The following is a 23,449-nucleotide window of genomic DNA, read 5'->3' on the forward strand; positions in this document are numbered from 1 at the left end:
GTGCCACTAGGATTAGTAGTCTCATTCATAGCCTTACGATGAACATCAACATCACTATGTATCTCATGATCACCATCATCAATTGCAACTGTTTCAAAGTGGGCTTCAAACTCCTTAGACTCTGGTTCAACAACCCAATGTTTTGAGTCCCCTTTTTGTAGGGTTTCTATTTGTTAGTTGCAAGCCTCAAAGTTTGAATGCACAAAGACCAAGTTATCTGCCTTCTTGGAGTTGAGTCGGTTGCGTTTTATTGAGTTGATGGAGTATGTGCTCTAGTTCCTCTCAGATGATGATGAACTAGCAACCTATCAAGATTTACAAATTTGAAATTATAGAGTGAAGAGTTTTGAATATTTATCAACAAGAAATTAGAAATTAGAATCTTAAGATTAAAGAACTTACTTGTGATAAAATTTTGATGGCAATGGGTTGCAAGTGCTGGTACATTTGACAATGGAAGTACCACCATTTATGAGCATCAACATTGTTCTTGTCTTCAAGAGCTTCAAGACCACAATCACCGGTGCTCGTGAAACTCATAAATTCAGACCTCATTGTAGATCGTAGGTACTTGGGAAAGAGTCTTCAAAGGGCCGCTTCGTACCCCTGAGCAACTTTAGGATCTCTGTGTGGGACAACTCTATTGGTACTCCCTTGAGGACACATTGGCAATAGAACTTGGGGCTCAATGCAAAGGTAAGTAGATGCAAAAGAGGTAGTTATTTTGTTCTATCTCTTTACCATGATTACCTGTAGCTCCTTGAAGAACTTTTCATTAGGATCTTGCTCTTTCTCATTTATCATATTTTTAATATCCTCAATCATGGAGTCAATTCCATCATATAACTCACCCAAGCAAGATCTATCCATGTTAGTGTATCGAATCATGCTCAATATAGGCTCAATGAACTTCAAAAGGTACTCGACATGATCCCACCAAGAGTCATCTAGTATCAATGCACTAATGGCAGCTGCCTTGGCACTATTTGATTGTCTGCATATGCTTCAATAAGCACAGATTACCATTCTAGACAATGCCTCATTAACCTTGACAGGACATCTCAAAACAATAGTGTTGGAGGCAAAGTGGTTTTCAACAACTTATTTTAAGTTCAAAACAATAATAGATTAAAAATTTAAAATCAAGACTAAAATCTAAATTTAAAAACATAGAAAGTTTACTAAACTGAAGTGACTAGATTTCTAAAACATGTTTAAATTTTAAACTATTGAACTTACCTTCAAGAGCTCCACTTTCAAGAATTTTCCAAATATGGCTTCCTTCATTTGGTGGTTTGTGACAAACATTTGGATATCCTGTGCCTCTACATACATTTTTTTTATCCACTAAACCTTAGGGCCAATATTTTGCAGCATTAGGTTGAGTGAGTGCACAACACAAGGTGTCCAAAAATGGGTTTGTATTGCTCCTCAACCAATAAGTTGGCAGCTCTATAATTCTTGGCATTGTCGATTATTACTTGAACACCATTTTGAGGTCCAACTTGCTAAATGGCTTGGATGAGAATGTTTGCAATGAAAGGACCGTCCTTTACCTCTCCTTCACAATCCACAACTTTCTAAAACATTGCACCTCTTGTAGACACTACAATAACATTCACCAAAGGATGGTTCCTCACATCTTTCCATTCATTCGATACTATTCTCGCACTTGCTTCGACTCATGAATCCTTGACGAGCAGCATGGAAGCCTCTACACGAACCACCTCATCATCCAATAAAGTGGTGTGTATCTTCTCATAATCAAGGCCTTTGAACCCTTTTGGAGCCTCATTAACTACCCTCACCATGTATTACTAATATGTAAGAATTCGACTCTAAAACATTTAACAAGTATGACTAAGGAAATTGTCTACAATGTGAAAACTTGGAAAGTAACAATACTGAATTCATAATATTCTCCAATTACATCAGACCTCGTACAATGTTTTGTCTACCTTTGAATTATGGAGGAATAATGACTAAATGAATTCATACATGCTTATTTATGTTTGAATCACTAACACATGGTTTGCAATCACAAAACAAAATAATTAATGGAACTTGCATAACTGCGGCTGGCTAGTAGACTATACTACTCATCTTTGGCATGCTCTTTAAGGGGCATAAGTTCTGAAACTACCAACACTGCAGTCAGTCCTATATTCGCACTTGCTGCTAGAACTCGCCCTTGTGTGATGACCTTGACCCGTGCCCTCCTTGGACTCCCTACAGACGCCTCACTTATATCTGATATGTGCCAACCTAGTGGACAATGATTAAGACACGCAATGTCCCTCTGACAATCCCTTTGTGCAGCGTTCAGACTTCCATCATTGGTGCAACAGATTGCGAGGATGGGGCTTGCTTCCCAATCGGTCTTCTGAAGATGCCCATGCTCCACACTACAACTCGCACTTCCTTGTGAGTGACTACCATAGTAGTATTATTGCCATCCTCCTGAGCCTCCACCTTCTCTTATACTGCAAAACGTATTTGTAAACAGGGGTTATATGGTCACGTTTGATATCTTATACTCCTCCTTTCTGCACCTATTGTGGGTCTTGGTCCTGCAGCTTCTCCTTGCCAATGAGCAACAACTTTCCCCAATATTCCTCACGACTAACAGAAAGGATCTTGATTGAAGCAAATGCACTATACTGCCCACCAATTACTAGAGAAATAATGTAACAACACTGTCAACCGATTACTATTGAATGTGAGAATTGATGGAATACTATTATTCTACATCTTCCATACCTGAACCTGATGTAATCTCACAAGGAATATTGGGGCTACGTCCAGCTTCCCAAACTTTCTAAGGTTTTTCATCCTCAAGAAGGCACAATGACATTTAAGCAACCTATTTGTATTTCAACAATAACATATCTCATGGTGCAAATCCCAATATAGATACTTGCTTTTATAACTTCGATGTGAGGGGAGATGCGAACAACTAGGCAATGTGGGATAAAAGTCTATTTTGTCTTTTAGTCACTTAAGTCATTTTTGTCATAAAGTGACTTTAAATGATAAAGTACTTTATAAATCAACTTAATAAAATAAAGTGACTTAACTTTAGGAGTTCCCACTTAAATATCTCCCCCAATGAAACCAAATAGATTCTTAGGACTGGGCAGCATCCTCAAAATAAATGTCGTTAGCCTATCCGGATGGAGAGATAGACCAACAAGGCGCCATTAGGTCTAGCGCAGAGAAGGGGACATTACATAATATGATGAGCAAACAACACAAATGACAATCCATTTGCATAGATGCATCTAGCTATGGCTTGATCAATAGTGTCTCTAGCTTCATTTTGAAATGATGTTTCAAAGGGTCCCATTGCTCTCTTACTTACAATTTGATATTGAGGAGAACACAAGAATGGATGGCCCTTTGCAGGTGGTTCATTGGTAGTGGTAGTTAAAGACATAGGTGATACTTTTCCTTTCTTTGAAGGCCTACCACTTTCCAATGGATGAGAAAATATTGCCTTCGTAGCAGCTTCCTCCACTTGCTTTTGTTCTTGAATATATTTGTTCACGATGTGATTTGGAAGGAAGGTTTTAGGTAGCACTCCGTTTACTCTTGGCTTCTCGGTACAAAATTTAATGTCTTTTTGAGGAATAAAGCACAAATGTACTTTTACTCTACTATAAGAGCTACTAAATTCCTCTTTGTAGTGGCTACAAATCCACACATAACCTCCTCCACCTGGCATTAGTTGAATCATTTCCACATATTTTCAAAGTGGGTAGCATTTGTTGATTTTGAAGTGGGGGTTTTTGGCATCAGAAGCACTTGCAGCCATTCTTTAAATCTATAAAGAAAACACAACAAATAAAAAATAAAAATAAAATGAAAAAAACTCATTTATGTACACAAACTGTAATGGATGGATGTACACAAACTGTAAGTTGTAGGAAATAACATGAGGCATAAATAATTACACCTGTCCAGCCATGAATAGTAAGTACTAATGCTAATAGATTTGTAATTTTTGAAATAGAATATGCAATAGAAGTGTGTCATAGCAGTCATCCCTACCTCTTTTTTTTATTTGTGTTATTTTGAAATTTGCAGAAGAAATGCTGCCTCAGATCTGCAGACCCAGATCTGAGAAGTCAAGACTAATTGCTGCCTCTGTTATTTCGTAATACACAAATCACTGCCTACAGTCAAGACTAATTGTTGCCCAAAGTTGAAGTGCGAGCACAGGCAAAGGTAGGTCAAATGAATTAAAAATTTAAAAACTGCTGCTGACGCTGCCTACAATCCAAGTTTGAAGTGCAAACTGCTGCCTGCCGCTGCATAAAACCCAAAACGGGCATTGTATTAGGTCTGGGGAGGTCGAAGGAATCAAATAAGACAAAAAATCGCTTTATGGAAACATTGAAAAGTCAACCAAAGGAAACATTCTGTCTGAGCTCATCAGACATTTCAAAAGTTGATCGAAATTCCTGCAAATTCGACCAGGGTTCGAAATTCCTGCAAATTCGAGCAAATCCACAGGGAATTCATCAGACAAAAGATGAATTTGACCAGAATTTGAACAGACTTAGAATTCCTAGCCAATCAAATGTCGAATTTGACCTATGAGGAACGAATACAGTAACTTAGGTTTCCAACAAAAGTCTTGAGGTTTTTTTCCTCTTTAAGTTTGTGTAAGCTTTAATAGTTGATTTTGTCATGAGTTTGGATCATTTCAGTCATTGTTATTCTCCTTACAGTGTCAAACAATATGCTTTCCTCATATTGACAAACATTATTGCCTTCAAATATTGGAGAGATGAATAGAAAATAGAATAATGTGAATGTCATTTTATAATCTTGTCTAAATTATTTTCATACTTAATAGGAAATACTCACAATAAAGTTTAGATAATAAATAAAATCTCATTGTTTCTATGCCTCATGCTATCATTTAGGTTCTGTTCTCTTTAACCAGTTATATATCTTATAAACCATAAAAAAATGCAAAAAAAGGGAGTTTACAGAGGTTATCTTTAGGGTTTTCTAGTATATCAGCTTCACTGTTTCTACTAGTTGTGGGTTTCTATACTATGAGGGCTCACTGATTATTTGAGCAACATAGTATAATCTGTAAGAAAGGGAATAACAACTTTGTAGGGTAATATAACTAAAAAAGCTACTGGGATTTCAATGGCAGATGGAAAAATGATTATTATTGCACTTGCAATCCACTATATTCTGGCAATATCTCATAACCAACCTTGTAGGTATTATCTCATGGAAATTTTCTTTAAGTATTGTTGCAATCTTGACTAAAAATTGATTCCTCCTGATTTGTAGGTAGCCAACCAATTAAGTCTGGATATTGCTTTGTACAGTCTCACACAGGATCAATCAAGTGGACTTCAATTTTGCAATTTGCTTGACCCTTTGTTTAGCTCCATTTTCTTTACCATTTTCAATGCTTTTGTTTTTGTTTCTAATGTAGAGGCTCGGAAATTGAGGACCATATATCAAGTATTTCTGACCAGACAAATGATTTCTAGCATTTTAATTTGGAAGTTCACAAGTGATTGGTGCTGCTGACAGGTTGACCTACTATTCTTGGAGGAGAATGTTTTATCTGCTTATAATATGATTGAAAGTTTTTGTGATTGTATTCTGAATGGTCTCTCTTCCATTCAGAAGCACAAGTAAGCATCTTCTACCATCAACTCTTACTTTCTGTATCAATAGTAACTTAATCATTGACATATTTTATTAGAGAGTTCATTGGAGTAATTTTTAATGTTTATGCTAAACCAATGAAAGAGAACTACTCAATTCTGGTTTTAAAAACTGAACTTGTATTATGGGTTTATAAATTTGCCCCATGACAGTAGAGGTCTGTCTTCACAGTCAGCATTCTAATGTTATTCAGTATTTATCAAATGCTAAGCTGGCCAAAAAGAAACAAATATATTATCTTAGGGAGAGAAAATTTATCACTGGCTGCAGAAGCACTATTTACCCAGAGATGTCTCATTTTTTAGACAATGTGTTCATTACCATTTCCAATGGCATCCACACTATTTCTTGCAATGAAGTTCTGTGCTCACGGGATCTCATATAGCTATTTAGTTAATCATCTTTTCATCAATCGTGAATTTTTACTCTTGTTTTTTTTCTTCCATAGAGTCCATGTTCCTATTGTTTTCTCTCATATAAAGATAATTTGATCTCTACTATCTGGTGCTCAGAATCATAATTACCAGGCATCACAGTTTGATAAGGAGTCAATTTAAAAACATTTTGTTAACAGTTGAATTTGGTGGGAATTTTTGACATGTCCAATACCTACTTTTAGAGCCTATTTGATGTGGAGCTTATCTCTGCAAGCGTTGGAAATACTGTGCCATTTTTACTCTTTCCTTTGACAATCATATTGAGGTTGTCAAATCTTTTTATAATATTTAAAACCAATTTTCAAAAAAAAAACTCAGGAAAAAGGATATTTATAATATATATTGAACTTGGATATAAAGCACATCAGAATGTACAACAGATAACCATGTCAACTAAATACTAAATTTTTAAAATAAAATCATAGCTGGAAAATTAGCCATAGTCACTCTTTATGACAGGCAGCATAAACATTTAACTTTTAAGCATCCTTAAAGAATGTATCAACACATTTTGCAGATAGAATGCCAACTGCATTTAAGTGATCTAGTAAATTATAGCACTCTAAAAATGATCTAAATTTGATTCATGCATGTCGCATATCCATTATAAAGACTATAATAGGTTTGCATTACCCGTTGAGGAGCAAATTCCAGTTACTGGACTTGTGATTAAACTAAGGCAGTCAAAACCAAACATGTTTGTGATGCTTGAACCTGTTCAAGAAATATAGATATGAATGAATTTGTCTATGACCAAAATCTTCCCAGATGAGACAGTGGATGGTCATAAAACAAACTACACAAATTGGATGTCAGTTGGCCTGGATGCTGTTCATTGGGTTGCTTAGTAAATTGGAGTCTTTAGATTCAGACATTCACAGATTTAAAAGAGAGTTAGAAGAGAGCCTTGTGATGAAGATGAGCAGTCAATTTAGACATGAAGAGAATTAAAATTGAGTTGCATTGCAAAGGCAGATGTGAAGACATAAGAGAACACAGTTTGAATGTGCAGAATATGAAAGAAAGGTTGTTGATTATATTTCATCGTCGTTTGATATTGTAAGGTTGCATTGTCTATTGATAGTGGGTTGGAGTTATAGCTCCACCTACTAGATTTCCACATCACATTTATTTCCTGTAAAGTTAAATTCATTTGTGTGGCGGGTGTGTGCTGATATAGATTTCCTTTCCATGTTTATTTGTTCACTTCTCATTTCTTCATAAAATTCATGCACTCTGCTTACTCTTTTTTTAATTATGCATAGATATAATACCAATCCTGTATAAATCGGTCACAAGAAATAGTAAAGATTGGTGTTGATGAGATAGACATGTGTCCGAGTTAATGACAAGAAATATTTTACCTTGAAATAAGAGGGCAATCCCTTAAAACTGTAAAATGTTTCATAACAAAGAACCTGACAGGACCAGCTTATTGCTATGTTGGAAAGGAGTTTTTGCTGCCAGTCTCCACTTACAGCAGTGCTAGAAAGGTAGAATTTAAACTCGAATCTGCACTGCTACACTTTAATCTCCAGTTTATTAGTTCTTGGGCATTGGTTTAACTCTAACTGAACTAATTTCTTGTAGCTTGCTTTAACAAATGATATTCTTCATTGCCTTCTTACTAAAAGCTATTCTCCAAGCACCTCAATATACCTACATTCCCTTGGGAAAAATAATTAAATCATGAAGAAAGAATTTTCTAGGAATTAGATCTGAGAATTGGGTAGCAAAGAAAAATATATTAACAAATAAAAAATTATTTGGAGGACCACTCTGCACTAGAGCAAGAGGGAGATCAATTAACAAAAGAAAGTGTAAAGAGATTACAACTTGAGCCGTCAGAAATCATTCTATTCATTATTTAGAACTCAAAACTTCTCATAAATGTTAAGTTAATTGAAGAATCTTGACATGTTGTTTCGAACTATCTCTCATCAAGAATCAAGAGCCTATTACTCTTGGGCTAGACTCTTGCTCTTTTCCCTTTTTGAAAGAAGGGCTTCCATGGTCCCCATTTGTAGCCCCATCTAAAAGAGTTCTTGGCTTTTGCATAAAGATATTTTGAGACATTTTTTGTTAATTATTTGTTAGAGGGAAGCAAAGACATCAGAGAAGAAGGTGGAGGGGGGGGGGGGGGGGTGCTGGCAGGGGGAGGGAGGGAATTCCTATAGGTGCAATTTCCCCTTCCTCTAGCCTAGTCTCCTCAAGGTTCAACTTTGCATCTTTATTTGTGATTAATCTTTCCATTGTAACTTTCTTTCCACGATCAGCGTCCTTGGGCTTGTCAAGTTTTGACTTGGATCCATGTTTTCTTGACACTCTATAGTTCACTTTAGTTTTACTACACATTGTTTGGGAGATTGTTAGGATTTCTTTGGTCAACGAATCATTTTAATAATCATCTTATTACAAAAAATTATCATATGGTCCTTTGGAATCCTGTATTTAAAAGAGGTTGTTTCTATTAGTGGTTTGCACAATTGAGGAGCCTTAGTTGTTCCTGTATTGGGACCTTCTCTTGGATGAATTTTCCTTGATTTGCCATGAGTTCGCTGTGTTTTTTCTAGATAAAATGTGGATGTGGTTTTCCAACTTCGGGAGCCCTTCTTCAAAGTTGAAAACAAAGAAATGGAAGCCCTTATAGATTTACAAAATCCATACACCAAGAGAAGAGTACATTTGGATGGAGTGTTAGAGAGGTATGGAGTTTTTTATTAGTGCACATGCTTGGACATTTGGATCCAAAAATCAGCAATTTGCTAGATTCATATTAATGGAAGTCACTTGCTATTCCAGCAAGAGTTTTGGCAAACATACATTTGCCAAACAAGAGGTAGGTTATCAAGCCTAATATAGAGTGAGACGTGTGTAAATATCATTGAAGAAGGGATGAAAAGGAACGTTAAAGGCACTTGAAAGTCCATTCTTATTGAAAGACCATAGTCCATTTTCTCAAAAGTACATTTTCAATTGGGGTTTAGTAATTTACAAGGCAAAAACTGTTAAGGATAATAAGGGGGTTAGGGACAAAGGGCCAAGAGTCCATGATCCACCCATAGATCATTGGAACTGATGGCTTCCTTTCAATCACACGACAATAAATTGAGCAACCTTTCAAATCTCCAAAATGCATCCACTTGTTGCTATAAGTGTGGGTAGGGAGCTAATGACAAGGATATCCTTGAAGGAATAAGCCTTTCTTTTGCAATAGCCATCTTTGTATCACAATGGGAGTAGAAGTTTTCAGAATTGAGACAAAGGGATGATTTGGAGTTTCCATGATTTCTGTGGAAGGATCATTGTTGGAATGAGGCACAATGACAGACATTTTAATAACCCACATCAAGTACTGCCTGTTTGACCTTGTCTATTTTCTGCATATCCTCAAATGGATTGTTCGTGGCATACACGCAAGGGGTTTGTATACATGTTTGTAGGCAGCTTCAACAAGCTTCCTTGCTACCTTGCACACATGGGTTGTGTTTATTACAAATTGACCCACATTCTTAGGGCCTACTTGCACAATGGCATCTTTGATGATATGAAATTGAAACTCCACATCCTTGTAGTGTTTGGAACAATTGATAGCCCTGAAGAAATAAGGACCCTTTGTACATGTCAAGATGTCACCATAATAATGTTGTTGGTCTCAGATTGGTTTTGACAAATGAGTGTCAACACACTTAACCCAATTCTTAAGATGATGCCGAGTATAATACATATGCCGAGCTACAGTGTGTGTCGAGCCAGAGAATTCAATAGGTGCCGAGTGATAAGTGATGCCGAGTCACTATAGGTGCTGAGCAAAGTATAGATGCCGAGCAAAACATAATTACTATAGGAGCAGAGTGAGATAGAATTCGTATATGTGCCAAGCATCAACAATTAGTAAGTGCCAAATAACACAGAATCAACATATGAGTTTGTATCTTCACAAACTCAGATGTAAACCGTTTTTGGAGCCGACATAGGATGAATCTCGAAGGATCTTGAAGATAAGATCGATTCTTTTACATTATCTATGTCATCAGCATGCAGCCAATAAGAAAAATGGAGAAGGCATGCAACCAATAGGAAAAGTGCAAGAATTGAGCAGGAAATGAAGAGTGAATATTGATTGTAGATTCATACCTAACCCTAAGTCTTCAAAGCCTTTAAAAGGAGGACGATAACCCATTGTATTTGTGGATGTGAGAAGTGTATGGGTGAATTATAGTGAAGTTCAGAGGGGTGTGTAAAGACTTATAAAGAGCAAAACAACATTGCAGAATTTAGTTGATCAAGAACAAAGTATTAGAGTTTTGAGAAGAGACAAATCAGATCAAGCAAGGATCAGAATAAACAAGGATTTGGAATCAACAATTCAAGATTGCAGGTCATCAGGTCAAGACATTCTTCTATACTTTCTAACCATTGTATTGTGAGAATAAAAATCCTATGTTGATAGGTTGGCCTAACAGCTATATTGGTTTAATAGCCATGTTGTAAGCCTTTAGACAAGGTGCTAAGGGTAACATTCCAAGTGAATGTTTGTAAATCCTTTAACTAGGTCACTTTTAACAGGGTGTAAAGTCTTTAACAGGACAGACCATTGGAAGTGGTCAAACTTTGTAACCTTGAACAGTTACATATTGCTGCAGTGATACTTTGTGGGTGGCATCCCCACCCCAGTTTTACCTTCTAATTTTGGAGGGTTTTTGGGTTACCAAATTCTTGTGTTATCTGTTTTCATGCATGTCTTTACTTTCATGTTTACTAGATGAATTAGATAAAAGGTTTTGAAAAGGTTAAAGTTAGTTACTTTTGATTCACACCCCCCTCTCAGAAGTAAATCTTCCCACTTGTAAATTCCAACAATTGTCTAATGTTGACCCCCTATCTATGATAATATTCTATCCATTAGTGACCTATGTACCTTTCATTTTCTTGATAAGATTGTTTATTTTGGAATAGTTGCTATCCAAGGTAATAGTCCTCAATTTTGTTTCCTTTGATAGAACATACTAAGTCCTCGCTCTTATTTAGCCTTGGACTTGTGATAAGGAGATGGAGCAAGATGGAATGGAATGCCATTGGAAAAAAGGGATTTTCCAACAAGATCATCTACCTCATCCTTTATTTTTATATTAAACATCTTTATCACTGGGTTGGGAGATGAACTTGTCACTACAAATTTGCCTCAGGTCTTGGTGCGCTAGATTAAAAAAGAGGAATTTGTCAATGTCTAGAAGTTCTAGTAAACTCAATGCAATGGCAGTTGGTGGTTATCATGCTCATCACTGCCACTTTACAATCTTTGTATTGTTGCCCTTTATTTCGAATTCAAAACATCTCAAGCCACAACACTTTTGCCAAGGACGTGAAGACGGTGGACATTGACTCTAGTCAAGTTGCGAAAGAATTCAAGCACACAAAAATGGCATTTCATTGTCTGATCAAATTATCAGATTTGGTTGTTTGCATCTTGGTAGCAATTTGTTTAAAAGGGACCTTATTATCAAAAGGATTCTTTGCCGTGTTTTCAACAACTTAGAAGGGTAATTGAAATGGGAAGCACATCCAATCAAATTAGTTTATTTGTGCCTTCCCCACTCCCTTCTCCCCTTTATCCTCTTGCCACAACCCCCATCCCATCTATGTTCTTAATTTGCATTTAAGTGTTTGGATTTTGAGCCTTGTTATTGTCACTTATGCCATGAGCATTGAGAACTCATGGTGACACTGCAAGAAATCAAATATATGGTGTAATTTTACTGCATAAACTTAAATAGTAAATGCAGCTCAAGACACAGGGGTTCTCATTTTTAATTTTTAAATTTTTTTAAAAAAAAAAGTTTCACAAAATATAGAAGTAGAGAGGATAAATGAAAGTAGCAATCTTTGTTCTTTCAGCCATGAGTCGGTGTCAGATAATTGATTCATAGAATGCTCAAATTTAAACTTAATCTATCCTCCACAATGTTTCAGGGACAGTCCAAGGGCCAAGTTTTGGGGACAGTGGGATACACACATTTTATTATAAGAGTGTGAGAGATAATAAAATTTCTGAGTTAATGAACAGCACTATGAAAATGTTAGAATGATGTTGGATGATGTCTACAGAAAAGCCTTCATGCCAATCACATTCCGAAAAGAAATTTGTACTTATCACACGATACTGCAAACACCAGAATTTGGTAAATACTACTTTAATACCATGCAAACAGTTTTGAAGTTTAAAACTTTGTTTGAACAATGAAATTTGAAATCCAAACTATTGTTGATAGTGTCAACTGTTATATTACTTATATCATCAACTATGAATTTGAATCATGATATATTTATTGCTGTTATACTATAGTTGTTGCTGTCACTCTTGCATGATTAATTTAATTACTGTTATGATAATATAATGCTGCCATGATATCTAGGGCTGTTGTTACATATGCTGTCATGACATATTTAACAGTCCCTTTGTAATTGTTATGAACTATTATATATATATAAACCTTATAAACTATTGTTTTTCTGTAGAGGACGCTTAGCCATACTTAGGATGATCAAGGGACATGTGAGACTTCTCCGATTACCTAGGGAATGTTTAGGTGTCCCCTATACATTTCCTGCTGTCCCTGATTTTGGTGACGCGTTCAGGGGAATTTCTGTTTTTTCTCATATCGGGGGTGGGGGGGGTGTGGCTAGAGAATGTCTCATAACCATCCCGCAATCACCAAGACACCTCAAAGGACGGGGACGAGAGTTTGAGGGGTGGGGATACGTCCCCCTGTAACCCATAATTGTATAATAAAATATTATTCAAATAGTGTCACAAACAAGGATTTGACTCTTGTCTTTCTTACTTAAGTTCACATGATGTGCAAAAGCAGTGTGCACACAAACAATTTAGTCCTTATTTGACCATTTAACAAAATTAAAGTCTAAAATAAAAGATTTAATTATTCATAAATGGTAAATGCAATTAGTTACAACTAAAAGATGATTTTATGAATGATTTTCTTATTTTAGATTGCACAAGGTACAAAAGGAGAGGATACACTAAAGTTATATCAGCTATCTAATTTATGACCATTCAAAACAACATTTGAAAACCTTTCACACATAATTAATAACCCTAATTCAGCATTTATGAACCCTACAACATGTATAATTTTTTGTAACATAAGAAGAACATTCATACCATAAAGCTTTGAAGTTGTATACAAAAAGCAATATTTGAGAACCTTAAATTTGAAAAAGAGAGACAATAAAGATAGCTATTTGATTCTTTAATTGACATTTACATTTTGTTTTGATTTAAACTTGAAGTCCTTAACACATTAGATGTGAGTCTTGGACTTACCTTATTGAATGATGATTGGAAAAAAATATAAGTTTTTTGAAGTGGATGGAGACTCTTCCTCTCTTAAAGGTCAAGGGAAAATTTAAATTATCATCAGAAAATTGTTGGATGTTGATCACAACATTGATTGAGGGTGAGCTAGCATATTTATAGCTTTTTAATGGGTGCAAGGTGTCGGAGGGGCCCATTTATTAGGCTTAGGGCAGCAGGAATGGTCTTTGAAAAAATGTATTTTGTTTTTTTAAGTGTTGTTTTGGGCAAGGGAACTTCCTGTGATCCTGGGGACTGGGATATTTAAGGGACACCTAGGCATCACTATCTAGGGGAGAGAGTCTACTCGCTGCCGCTTGCAAGAGGCAGTGTCTTGTCCTATAAGTGATAGTGGAGAGGCAAGGGGACCCAAGATCATTGCAATTACTTTCTTATACCCTCACCCACAACTCTGCATACATGGATGTGCACACCATGAAAACCACTTCAACAAATTTTTGGTTAACAGGAAACTTCAATCTACTTTGCAGATTTCTGGACAAATCAATGCCATTTTTCATCCCATCCAACACATAAGATTTGGGGTGTTGGTGAATTTCAATACCAAATTTCCAACTGAATCTTGGGAAATAAGATTTAACTTGTGGAGAAGAATAAAAAGTCATCCAGCGATAACACTATTAAGTTGATTTTGATGCTAAAATACTTTGAATTCTCTTCCTTCGTGTGGCAAAACATTAGAATTAACCCATTTCATAGTGCATGCCATAGTTAGTACAATCTCTTAGCTACTATCAACTTATTTTCCCTTACTAATGGTAGTTGCATTGGCCCTTATCTTTTAACCTTGTGGAAAGAGCACTATTGTAGACTTGGCTTTGAGCAGGTTGCATCTATATGACAACATCGCCATGGTCACAATGCTTTGTAGGCTTTTTTGGTTCTTATAGCACCTGCCTTCTTTGTCTTGGCTATAACTCCTTTTTGTAAAGTTTTCTTACCAGATTTCAATGTGAGGCTGACTGATGCACAACTTTGATCGCAGGATTAAACACTGATGTCGCTGAATTTGATTTGTTCCAGAATCTGTATATATTAGTGCAGAAATAACAGAGATAACAAAATGTTCTTGACCTTGAGATGCTATCGATCCTTTGATATACTTGCATTAATTGATTTCAATGCCTTGTTATGTTGGGCAGATCGAATATACATATAACAAAGAGAGGTGTAAGGGTGAGAATGGAGACATGACCATTCACTTTTAAACCGATTCAATGTTTGTTTATCATAACTGTAACAATATGTACATCGTACTGGTATACATATACACATATGTATATATAGATCCAGATCACAGTTAATATCAGACCGAAGCTACATGCTTTAACACTCCCTCTCAGCTAGGGAAGACAAAGTGCATATATACATAAGTTCTCCTTATTTGAAAAGTGATATCATCTAAATAGTGATATACTTAACAAAATCAAGTCTCATGATATCTACCATAAGAGATCATGGTATATCCATAGATATTATGTCACATAATATCCACCATGATAAAATTGAACATACTGATCTTCTTCAGATATCACGTCACATGATATCTATCAACATGTTCTTTTAACTATCATGACTTGTCCATGAATATCTGATAGTAATCTAATAATCATAAAGTCATCACCTTATAATATTAGAGTCAGCATTTCATTATAAAAGATTGTTACCTTTTGATAATGTACATAGGGTAAGCCCATAAGTCATAGAGTCACACATAGGACAAAGGAGTTTACACTTTAAACATCTTTATTAAAAATAATACAAATTTACAAAGTTGAGACTCAATCTCATAAACTTCAATCATACTGAGTTTCTTTCTGAAATGATCAACCTTCACTTTTGGAAGAGCCTTGGTGAGAATGTCAGCTGTTTGATCACGTGTATTAATATATTCCAACTGAATAGCTCTTCTCTCCACCATGTCTCTTACGTAGTGGTAAGGAATTTCTATATGCTTGGCTCTATCATGAAATACCGGATTCACGGATAACTTGATACAACTTTGGTTATCACAGTGAATAGTGGTAGGTTTCATAGGCTCACAGAATAAGCTAGAAAGCAATTTTCGAAGCCACACTACATCTCTAGCTCCCCTTATTGCTGCAATATACTCTGCCTTAGTAGAACTTTGAGCAACTGAAGTTTGCTTCCTGCAGATCAATGAGATCATAGTTGATCCTAAGCTCAAACAACATCCTGATGTGCTCTTCTGGTCTTTCACACTTCCGGCCCAATTAGAATCAATTTATCCATGTAACTCCAAGCTAGTATTCTCATATTTAAGTTCATTTCCAATAGTGCCTTGAAGGTATCTTAATATACGCTTCAAGGCAACAAGATGTATTTCACGAGGTTCACACATAAACTAACTTAATGCGTTCACAACATAGTAGATATCAGGTTGAGTATTCACAAGATACATCAGAGACACAATTATCTATCTGTATAAAGTGGGATCAACTAGTCTGGATTCAACACTTGCTTCCTTTAGCTTGTGTAAGTTGGTTTCCATAGGTGTTGACATAGGTCGACAGTTTCACATTTCAAATCTTTTCAGAATATCGATAGTATACTTCTTTTGATGTAGGAAGATATTCCCAGACTTTTGACAAACTTCCAATCCAAGGAAGTAATGAAGAATCCCTAAGTCCTTCATGTCAAATTTAGAAGTCAAATCTTTCTTACACTGATTAATGAGATGGTCTTCTTCTGTAATTAGAAGGTCATCAACATAAAGAATTAGAATCAACATATCACCTTTAGTTACTTTAAAGTAAAGATTTGGACCAGCATCATTCTTGGTGAATCCAAGACTTAGAAGATATTTATCAATCCTTTCATACAAGGCTCGGGGAGCTTGTTTGAGTCCATATAGAGCCCTTTTCAATTTACATACATAGGAGGCAACATCACGAGTCACAAATCATTCTGGTTGTTCCAAGTACACTTCTTCCTCAATTGTTCCTTTTAGAAAAAGTAGTATTTACATCCATTTGATGAATTTTCCAACCTTTAGCTGGTGCAATGGCTATTACAGTTCTAACTAATGTATACTAGGCAATTGGTGCAAAAGTTTCTTCAAAGTCGATTCCTTCCTTTTGAGATAATCCTCTAGCCACAAAATGAGCTTTATGTTTTTCAATGCTACCATTTGCAGCATACTTAACTTTGAAGAGCCATTTGGACGAAACGACATATTTTCCTTTAGGTCTAGGAACTATATACCAAACATCATTTTTTAGTACGGATTGATATTCTTCCACCATTGCATCTTTCCAAACTTGATGTTTAAATGCTTATGAATATTAGAAGGTTCAGAGTTTGGAATCTTACACATGAATGCATTGTATGTTAGTTTTTGAGGTCTTTTGCTTTCTCTGAATGACCCTTAAGGTGCTGCAAATTCATCTCCTTCCTCTACTATTTTCCTTGCCCAAAGAGGCCTTTTAGAATTATTATCAAGACTCTCTTCTTGAGTCTCAAGAAAGATCTTATTTTCATTTGAAGTCTATTCAGGGTACTCCATCTGAATCTTAGGAGCAGGAGCCTTTTCTAGAGAACATGATAAGTCATCTGTATCTAGTTCATCTGAGATTTTGGCAATTTTAAAAGCAATATCTTCTTCAAAGATGACATCTCTGCTAAGTTCTATTTGTTTTTGTCCAAGTATGTAGATTTTGTACCCTTTTATAGTTTCACTAAAACCAATAAGAATTCATTTTCTTCCAGTAGGCTCTAACTTTGTCCTTTTCTCCTTAGGTACATGAATATACACAGGACATCCAAATATCCTTAAATGACTAATGTCAGGTTTCTTTTCTGAAAATGCTTCTTCAGGAGTTTTGTTGTCCAAATGTGAGTGAGGACATCTATTCTGAATATAGATTGTTGTATTAGATGCTTCAGCCCAAAATGACATGCTCAAGTTTTGATCATATATCATAGCCCTAGCAGCTTCTAGAATGGTTCTATTTTTTCTTTCAGCAACTTCATTTTGTTGAGGATTATAGGGAACTGTAAACTCTCTCTTAATCCCAAAAAGTTTGCAGAATTCTTTAAATATTTCAGAAGTGTATTCTTTCCCATTATTTGTTTGAAGAATTTTAATTTTCTTTCTTGAAGAGTTTTCAGTGATAGTTTTGAATTCTTTAAATTTAGAAAGAATCTCTTCAGATTCTTTGCACTTAAGGAAGTATATCCATATCTTCCTTGAAAAATCATCAAGAAATATCACATAGTACAAGAACCCTCCTAAAGATGGTGTAGCCATGGGTCCACATAGGTCAGAGTGCACTAGTTCTAAGTTCTAACACATCTTTAGTTTTGCTCAAACTATGAGGAAATGACTTTTTAGTGTTCTTCACCAAGGCACAACCTTTGCAGGATTCATTGTGAATATGACTTGATTTGGGCATTCTAGTTACCGACTTCTCCATAGATGTTAGAGCACGAAAGTTGATATGACCTGATCTTCTATGCCATATTTCATTTGAATCTGAAGTCTCATGAACAAGTGCAAGATTTGTCTTAGGGCAAAACTCATATAATAGTCCATGCTAGTACTTTACCTTCCATAAATGTAATTCTACAACTATCACCTTCAAGTGCTGATATAGAAATCCCTTTTAAACTTGGTACATATAGAACTCCAGAAAGCTGAATAGATTTTCGGATTTCAATTTTATGGTGCAGGTCCCAACTCCTTTTACGGAATGTGCATAATCATCCCCAATTATAACTTAATGTGTTTCTATTTGCATGCTTTCTAGGTTATCTTGAAATCCAATGATGTGTCTTGAAGATCCACTGTAATTATCAAAGTGTTGGACTTGGTTGATATTTGACTAGAGAATGTTGAGTAGAAGGCATATTTCTCAGAATCTTGACCTTCGATTGATTTATCAGTTTTGGCAAATGATGCTTGAAGTTTTGATCGATTAGGACAGTTTAGTGCATAATGTCCATATTGATCACATATGAAACATTGAATTTTGGACAAGTCTTTCTTCTGTTTTGACTGTCCTTTTCCATGAAATTTTCTTTTCTTTTTGGTGTTCTTCTTGCCCTTCTTATGAGAGTTGGTGTTAAGAACATGAATGTTTTCATCTAAGGTTTTATGTTTTCCTTTAATCATTTGTTACATCCCAATTTTTGACTTAGCTTGAAATATAGCTGTTGAGGTTCACATGAGGTCAGTTGGTAGTTTAATTTGATATAATTTGGCAAAATGGTATGATAGTTAGTCATTATGATTTCAAGTGAAGATGACATGTTAGTTGATCGTTAATTGCGAATTCATGGAATTAAGATGAAAGGTTAACTGTTATAATTATTTATGAATAAATAATTTAATTACTAAGAAATTCCTTGTAGGAAGCATGTCGAAGGGGTGGAAGCATTGTTAGAAAAGAATTAGGTAGGGCATCACCATCACTGGGCAGAGAGGTAGAGGACCTAGCGATTTGAAATAGGATACATCTGTGGAACTGCATGAGTTATTTAAATAAATAATAAAAATAAAAATAGTTGAGTTAAAATATAAAATGTTTCTTAAAGGATTTTAATATATCTTTCATCATATTATTTTAATTAATATTTATAAACATGCATATAATATATAAATGATTCGGCACTATTATAATTTAATAAAATGATGTTCATATGAACCTATAAGATTATAATAATGTTCATAATTTAATAACGTTTGGATTATAACTCTATTTTATTATTCCTCGCTTTAAGCCAATTAGCACTTGGTCTGGAATCAATTTAATATTTGGCATTTGGAGCTATTTTATAATCTTTTCTCTTTTTAATCATTTCCTTTTCTCTTTTATGTTTTTAATCAATTTATTACTTGGGGATCTAAGTCAAATTTATGGTTGGAATTCGTAAGATTTATTGAAATGGATGGAAGCCATAGAGTCGGGCTTTTATTATTTATTAATTAAGTGATGTTGCTTATTAGATTTTAATAATTATAAACTTTTAAAAAACCTTTTATCTTCTTTCTTTCTTCTCCTTCTCCTTTCTTTTTATTCTTTTATTCGATTTGTGCAAGTTTTGAATATGATCTTTGTAACTTCTGGGTAGCCATAAGGTCGGTTCAAGTTTATATTAGGAACCATTTAATGTATCTCGGCACTCTTATTTTCCTTGCTTTGGCGTCCATTAATACTCTATACTTTCAAGCCTTTTACATCCGAATTTCCCTAGCTAGCAATAAAAATTATTTGCAGAGGTAGCAGCGGGTATAATCTTGCATACGGCTGAATAGACTTGCCGCGGATTGGAGGTCTTTCCAATCGTCCACGCTACTCAGTAACCAAGCAGTGTCACGTAAGGATCCATGTTGCATTCATAGAAACCGATTTCCATTTGTTCATAATTGTTAATGCATAAGTAAATGTTCCTGTAGCAGACGTACATGATCTTCATCTTACATTACAAGTGTGTTATTATTAACTGTAGTGTCTGCGATCTGAGATTGAAGCATTTCATTTTTCTTTTCAGTCTGCCTCTAAATTAATTGTGAAGCAAGACAATGATTGAAGTCGACTAAAGTCTTTCATATTCAGTATGACCTTCTTAAGATCAGTCGGTTGCCTTTGCAATATTTTCTATTTCAAGTCTGCTATCTTTATGATATCCGAATATGCAATTGTCCAAATCTATCTTGAAAATCTGTCATTTCTATTTGAAAAATATATTACAGATAATAAGTCCGGTGCTTCCCATGTTCTGATTTTAAGTTGCTGTAATTTCTTTATAGAGACAAGATAATATCTCTGAGTTCTTTTATGATTCAAGACAAGAAGATAACATTCCAGTATTTAATCATTACAGCCTGATTGGCATCTATAAATATTTCATTAAGTGAACACCAAGGAATTCACCAAGCGAAGATGCCAATATGTGGTGAAGAAGTTGTAAAATATCTTTGTGATCTTTAATCTGAATACACTTGGGAATCACCGGCTTGGAGGCCTGAATAGGGTGAGGAGGTGAAGAGAACCAACAAAAAGAGGTTGACATTAGTATTCATATAGTGATACATAAAACATTTCTATAGCTTATGCATGATTCACTTAGAAAGAATGTTGTTAATTTTGAGATCTTTAAAGAATATAATCACAAAATGTGAAATAATGATTGTATATAATCTTTTTGAATAATTGTTAGAGCCATCTGCTTCGAGAATTTCGAATACTTGGGACTCACCCGGCTGTGTAGCCAAGAAGATGGGTGATTAGGTGTGAGAAAGGAATCACCAATAATATGAATCAGTATCAGTTATGACATTTCAATATTTATCATCTAATATGAATTAATTAATAGCCCATGCACATTCTTGCTATTGTGATCTCCTGTTGCCAAGTCGTATGGTGAGTTAACTACCAGTAAGCCCAGTGGATGGTAAGATGACCCTTGTCAATTCTGGGTAGGGAGGGCCTTTCTCGTTAGAGATTGTGTGGGGATATGTTGTGGTCCGAGGTTGGGTGGTTAAGCCCCTGATAATGTTTCACCTCTTTCAAGATGCCGGACATGCATTAGACAGAGATAAGCCATGCATTCAATTGTCTAACGAAAACAAGTATTATCACTTTTAGTTATGAGGAGGTAAGATTAAATTGAGATATTTCATTGTTACCATTATTTTACACTTAGATGTAAGGGATAGATTCATAAATTACTTTTCATTTATATGAATATCGAATATAAGTATATTTCTAATCTTGAGTTACTGGCACAAATAAGTAATAAGAAGGAAATGAAATCCGAAGCCCTAATTGATTGTGTGACAGCTGGAACCTTAAATGATATAGTGGTATTGGAAACCCTAATTGAATCTATGGTATCGAAAGCCCTAGTTGAATCTGTGGTCGGAGAAGCCCTAAATTGAATCCGTCGTCCTTGAAGCCCTAAATTGAATCCATGGTCGTGGAAGTCCTAAAATGAATCCGTGGTATTGGAAGCCCTAAGTCAGATGGTGGTATCAGAAGCCCTAAATGAACCGATGGTAAATGATGCCCTAATTGATACAGTGGTATGTGATGCCCTAATTTAAACTAGTAGAAGTATTTAATTGTAATTATCATTTGATTTTAAGAGAGCGGTTTTTAGATGATAGTTGTCATGTGAAATTGTTATAGTGTATTTGTGGACTAACCCGAGTGGTTGCAGAAGCATCCCTAGTTTGAATTTGATCTCAGTTTTCTGAGGTATGTAGTTTTCAATTTCTGTAATAATTTCATTTGATGATATTTCAAGTTTTTAAGTTTAAAAATTTTGTCTAACTGATTTTAGCAGTAAATCTTATTCACATGAACCTGAATGATATAACTGTCTTCCAATGAAACAAAGTAATAACTGTATTCTTTGAGTATGATAGATGTTAATTTAGACCCAAGAAAGCAGGATGTCACATCATTAATTTCGATTCTTCTTGAAGACAATCAGATCTCAATCGGTCTAGTTTTGGGATTTTAGATCTTGCACTTGTACAAAGGACTCTCATGAATTTGATAGTCCTCCTAACACTATTAGGGATAACTCTTGGTTGTCAATCTCATAATTGACTGAAGATAATTGATCTCTCAATTCTGTGATTCTTATGAAGAAGGCGTTCCTTGTTTCTCCTTTATTCATGCTGATATTATTCATTTGTCTTTTAAGAACAAGTTTTCTACTAGTGTTATTTACTATGAATGCATTTTCAAGAGCTTTAAACATGTGATATGTTGTTGCATGTTTTGCCACAATAGGCACAATGTGATATCGAATGACATCCACGATTATCTTCATGGCCTTCTCATTATTTTCGATCCATAGAGTTTTCTCTGGATTATCTTTAGGTTCTTCCATTTCTTCTCTTATAAAGGATTCTAATTTGTTTTCTTTTAATAGCATCATTATACGAAGTTTCCATGTTCGAAGTTATCAACACTTGTAATGTGGTGTTCGAATCTTAACATGTTTGTCATCTTGAAGAGTAATGAGAGATTGCAATTTAATGTGAAATGATCTCTTAAACTTAATGAGATCTCTCCTTAACAAGGCTCTGATACCATGTAAAGTTTTCTTACCAGATTTCAATGTGAGGCTGACTGACGCACAACTTTGATTGCAGGTTTAAACACTGATGTCGCTGAATTTGATTTGTTCCAGAATCTGTATATGTTAGTGCAAAAATAACAAAGATAACAAAATGTTCTTGATTTTGAGATGCTATCGATCCTTTGATATACTTGCATTAATTGATTTCGATGCCTTGTTAAGTCGGGCAGATCGAATATACATATAACACAGAAAGGTGTAAGGGTGAATGGGCATGTCCCCAAATGCAAACATGACCATTCACTTCTAAACCAATTCAATGTTTGTTTATCACAACTGATTTTAATTAGACTTAACACAAGTCTTAAACATGTAGTAAGCATGTTTCATCAATGTCTACCAGCTTAGAGGGCAACACTGACCTTTAAAGATGGCTTTGAGGGCCTCTGATGTATTTCATCACCACCTCATACTCACATCTTTCTCCATTTATAAAAACCGTATTTGAAATTCACTATTGTACTCTTGCTCACATTATCCAGCTTTTTGTTTTAAAATTTGCCTCTTCATGTACTTTTCCTCTCTATGATATATTGGGAAAAGCTAGTTTCTTAATCAATTTGTTAAATTCATCTCACGAGTTAACAGGAACTTGTTTTCTCAATGCCATTCAATACACGATACATTCAAACCATGTTAAAGACTATTGCTAGTCTCAATCTAGCAAAGAAAATCTTTTGTTCGAACTAACTGTATGCATGCATAGATATAGCTGTAATTGTGCTGATAAATGGTCAAGCTTCAATTTTAAATGCATCTAGATCTCCTTTGAATGGTGTACCTTTAAATTGAAGCA

General features: G+C 35.1%; 1 protein-coding gene across 1 annotated transcript in view; it reads left to right on the plus strand.

Annotated features, from left to right (window-relative positions):
* LOC149556701 (uncharacterized) overlaps positions 1-23,449 on the plus strand; it is a 32,726-nt gene that overhangs the window by 2,406 nt on the left and 6,871 nt on the right. The window contains exon 3 of the mRNA XM_089831163.1: positions 5,566-5,669. Coding sequence (XP_089687289.1) covers positions 5,566-5,669 — 104 coding nt within the window. The remainder of the gene's footprint in view (positions 1-5,565; positions 5,670-23,449) is intronic.

The sequence above is a fragment of the Cupressus sempervirens genome, chromosome 5, assembly GCF_028749045.1.
Source record: "Cupressus sempervirens isolate cs-2001-9-10 chromosome 5, ASM2874904v1, whole genome shotgun sequence".
In the NCBI taxonomy this organism is placed as follows: Eukaryota; Viridiplantae; Streptophyta; class Pinopsida; order Cupressales; family Cupressaceae; genus Cupressus; species Cupressus sempervirens.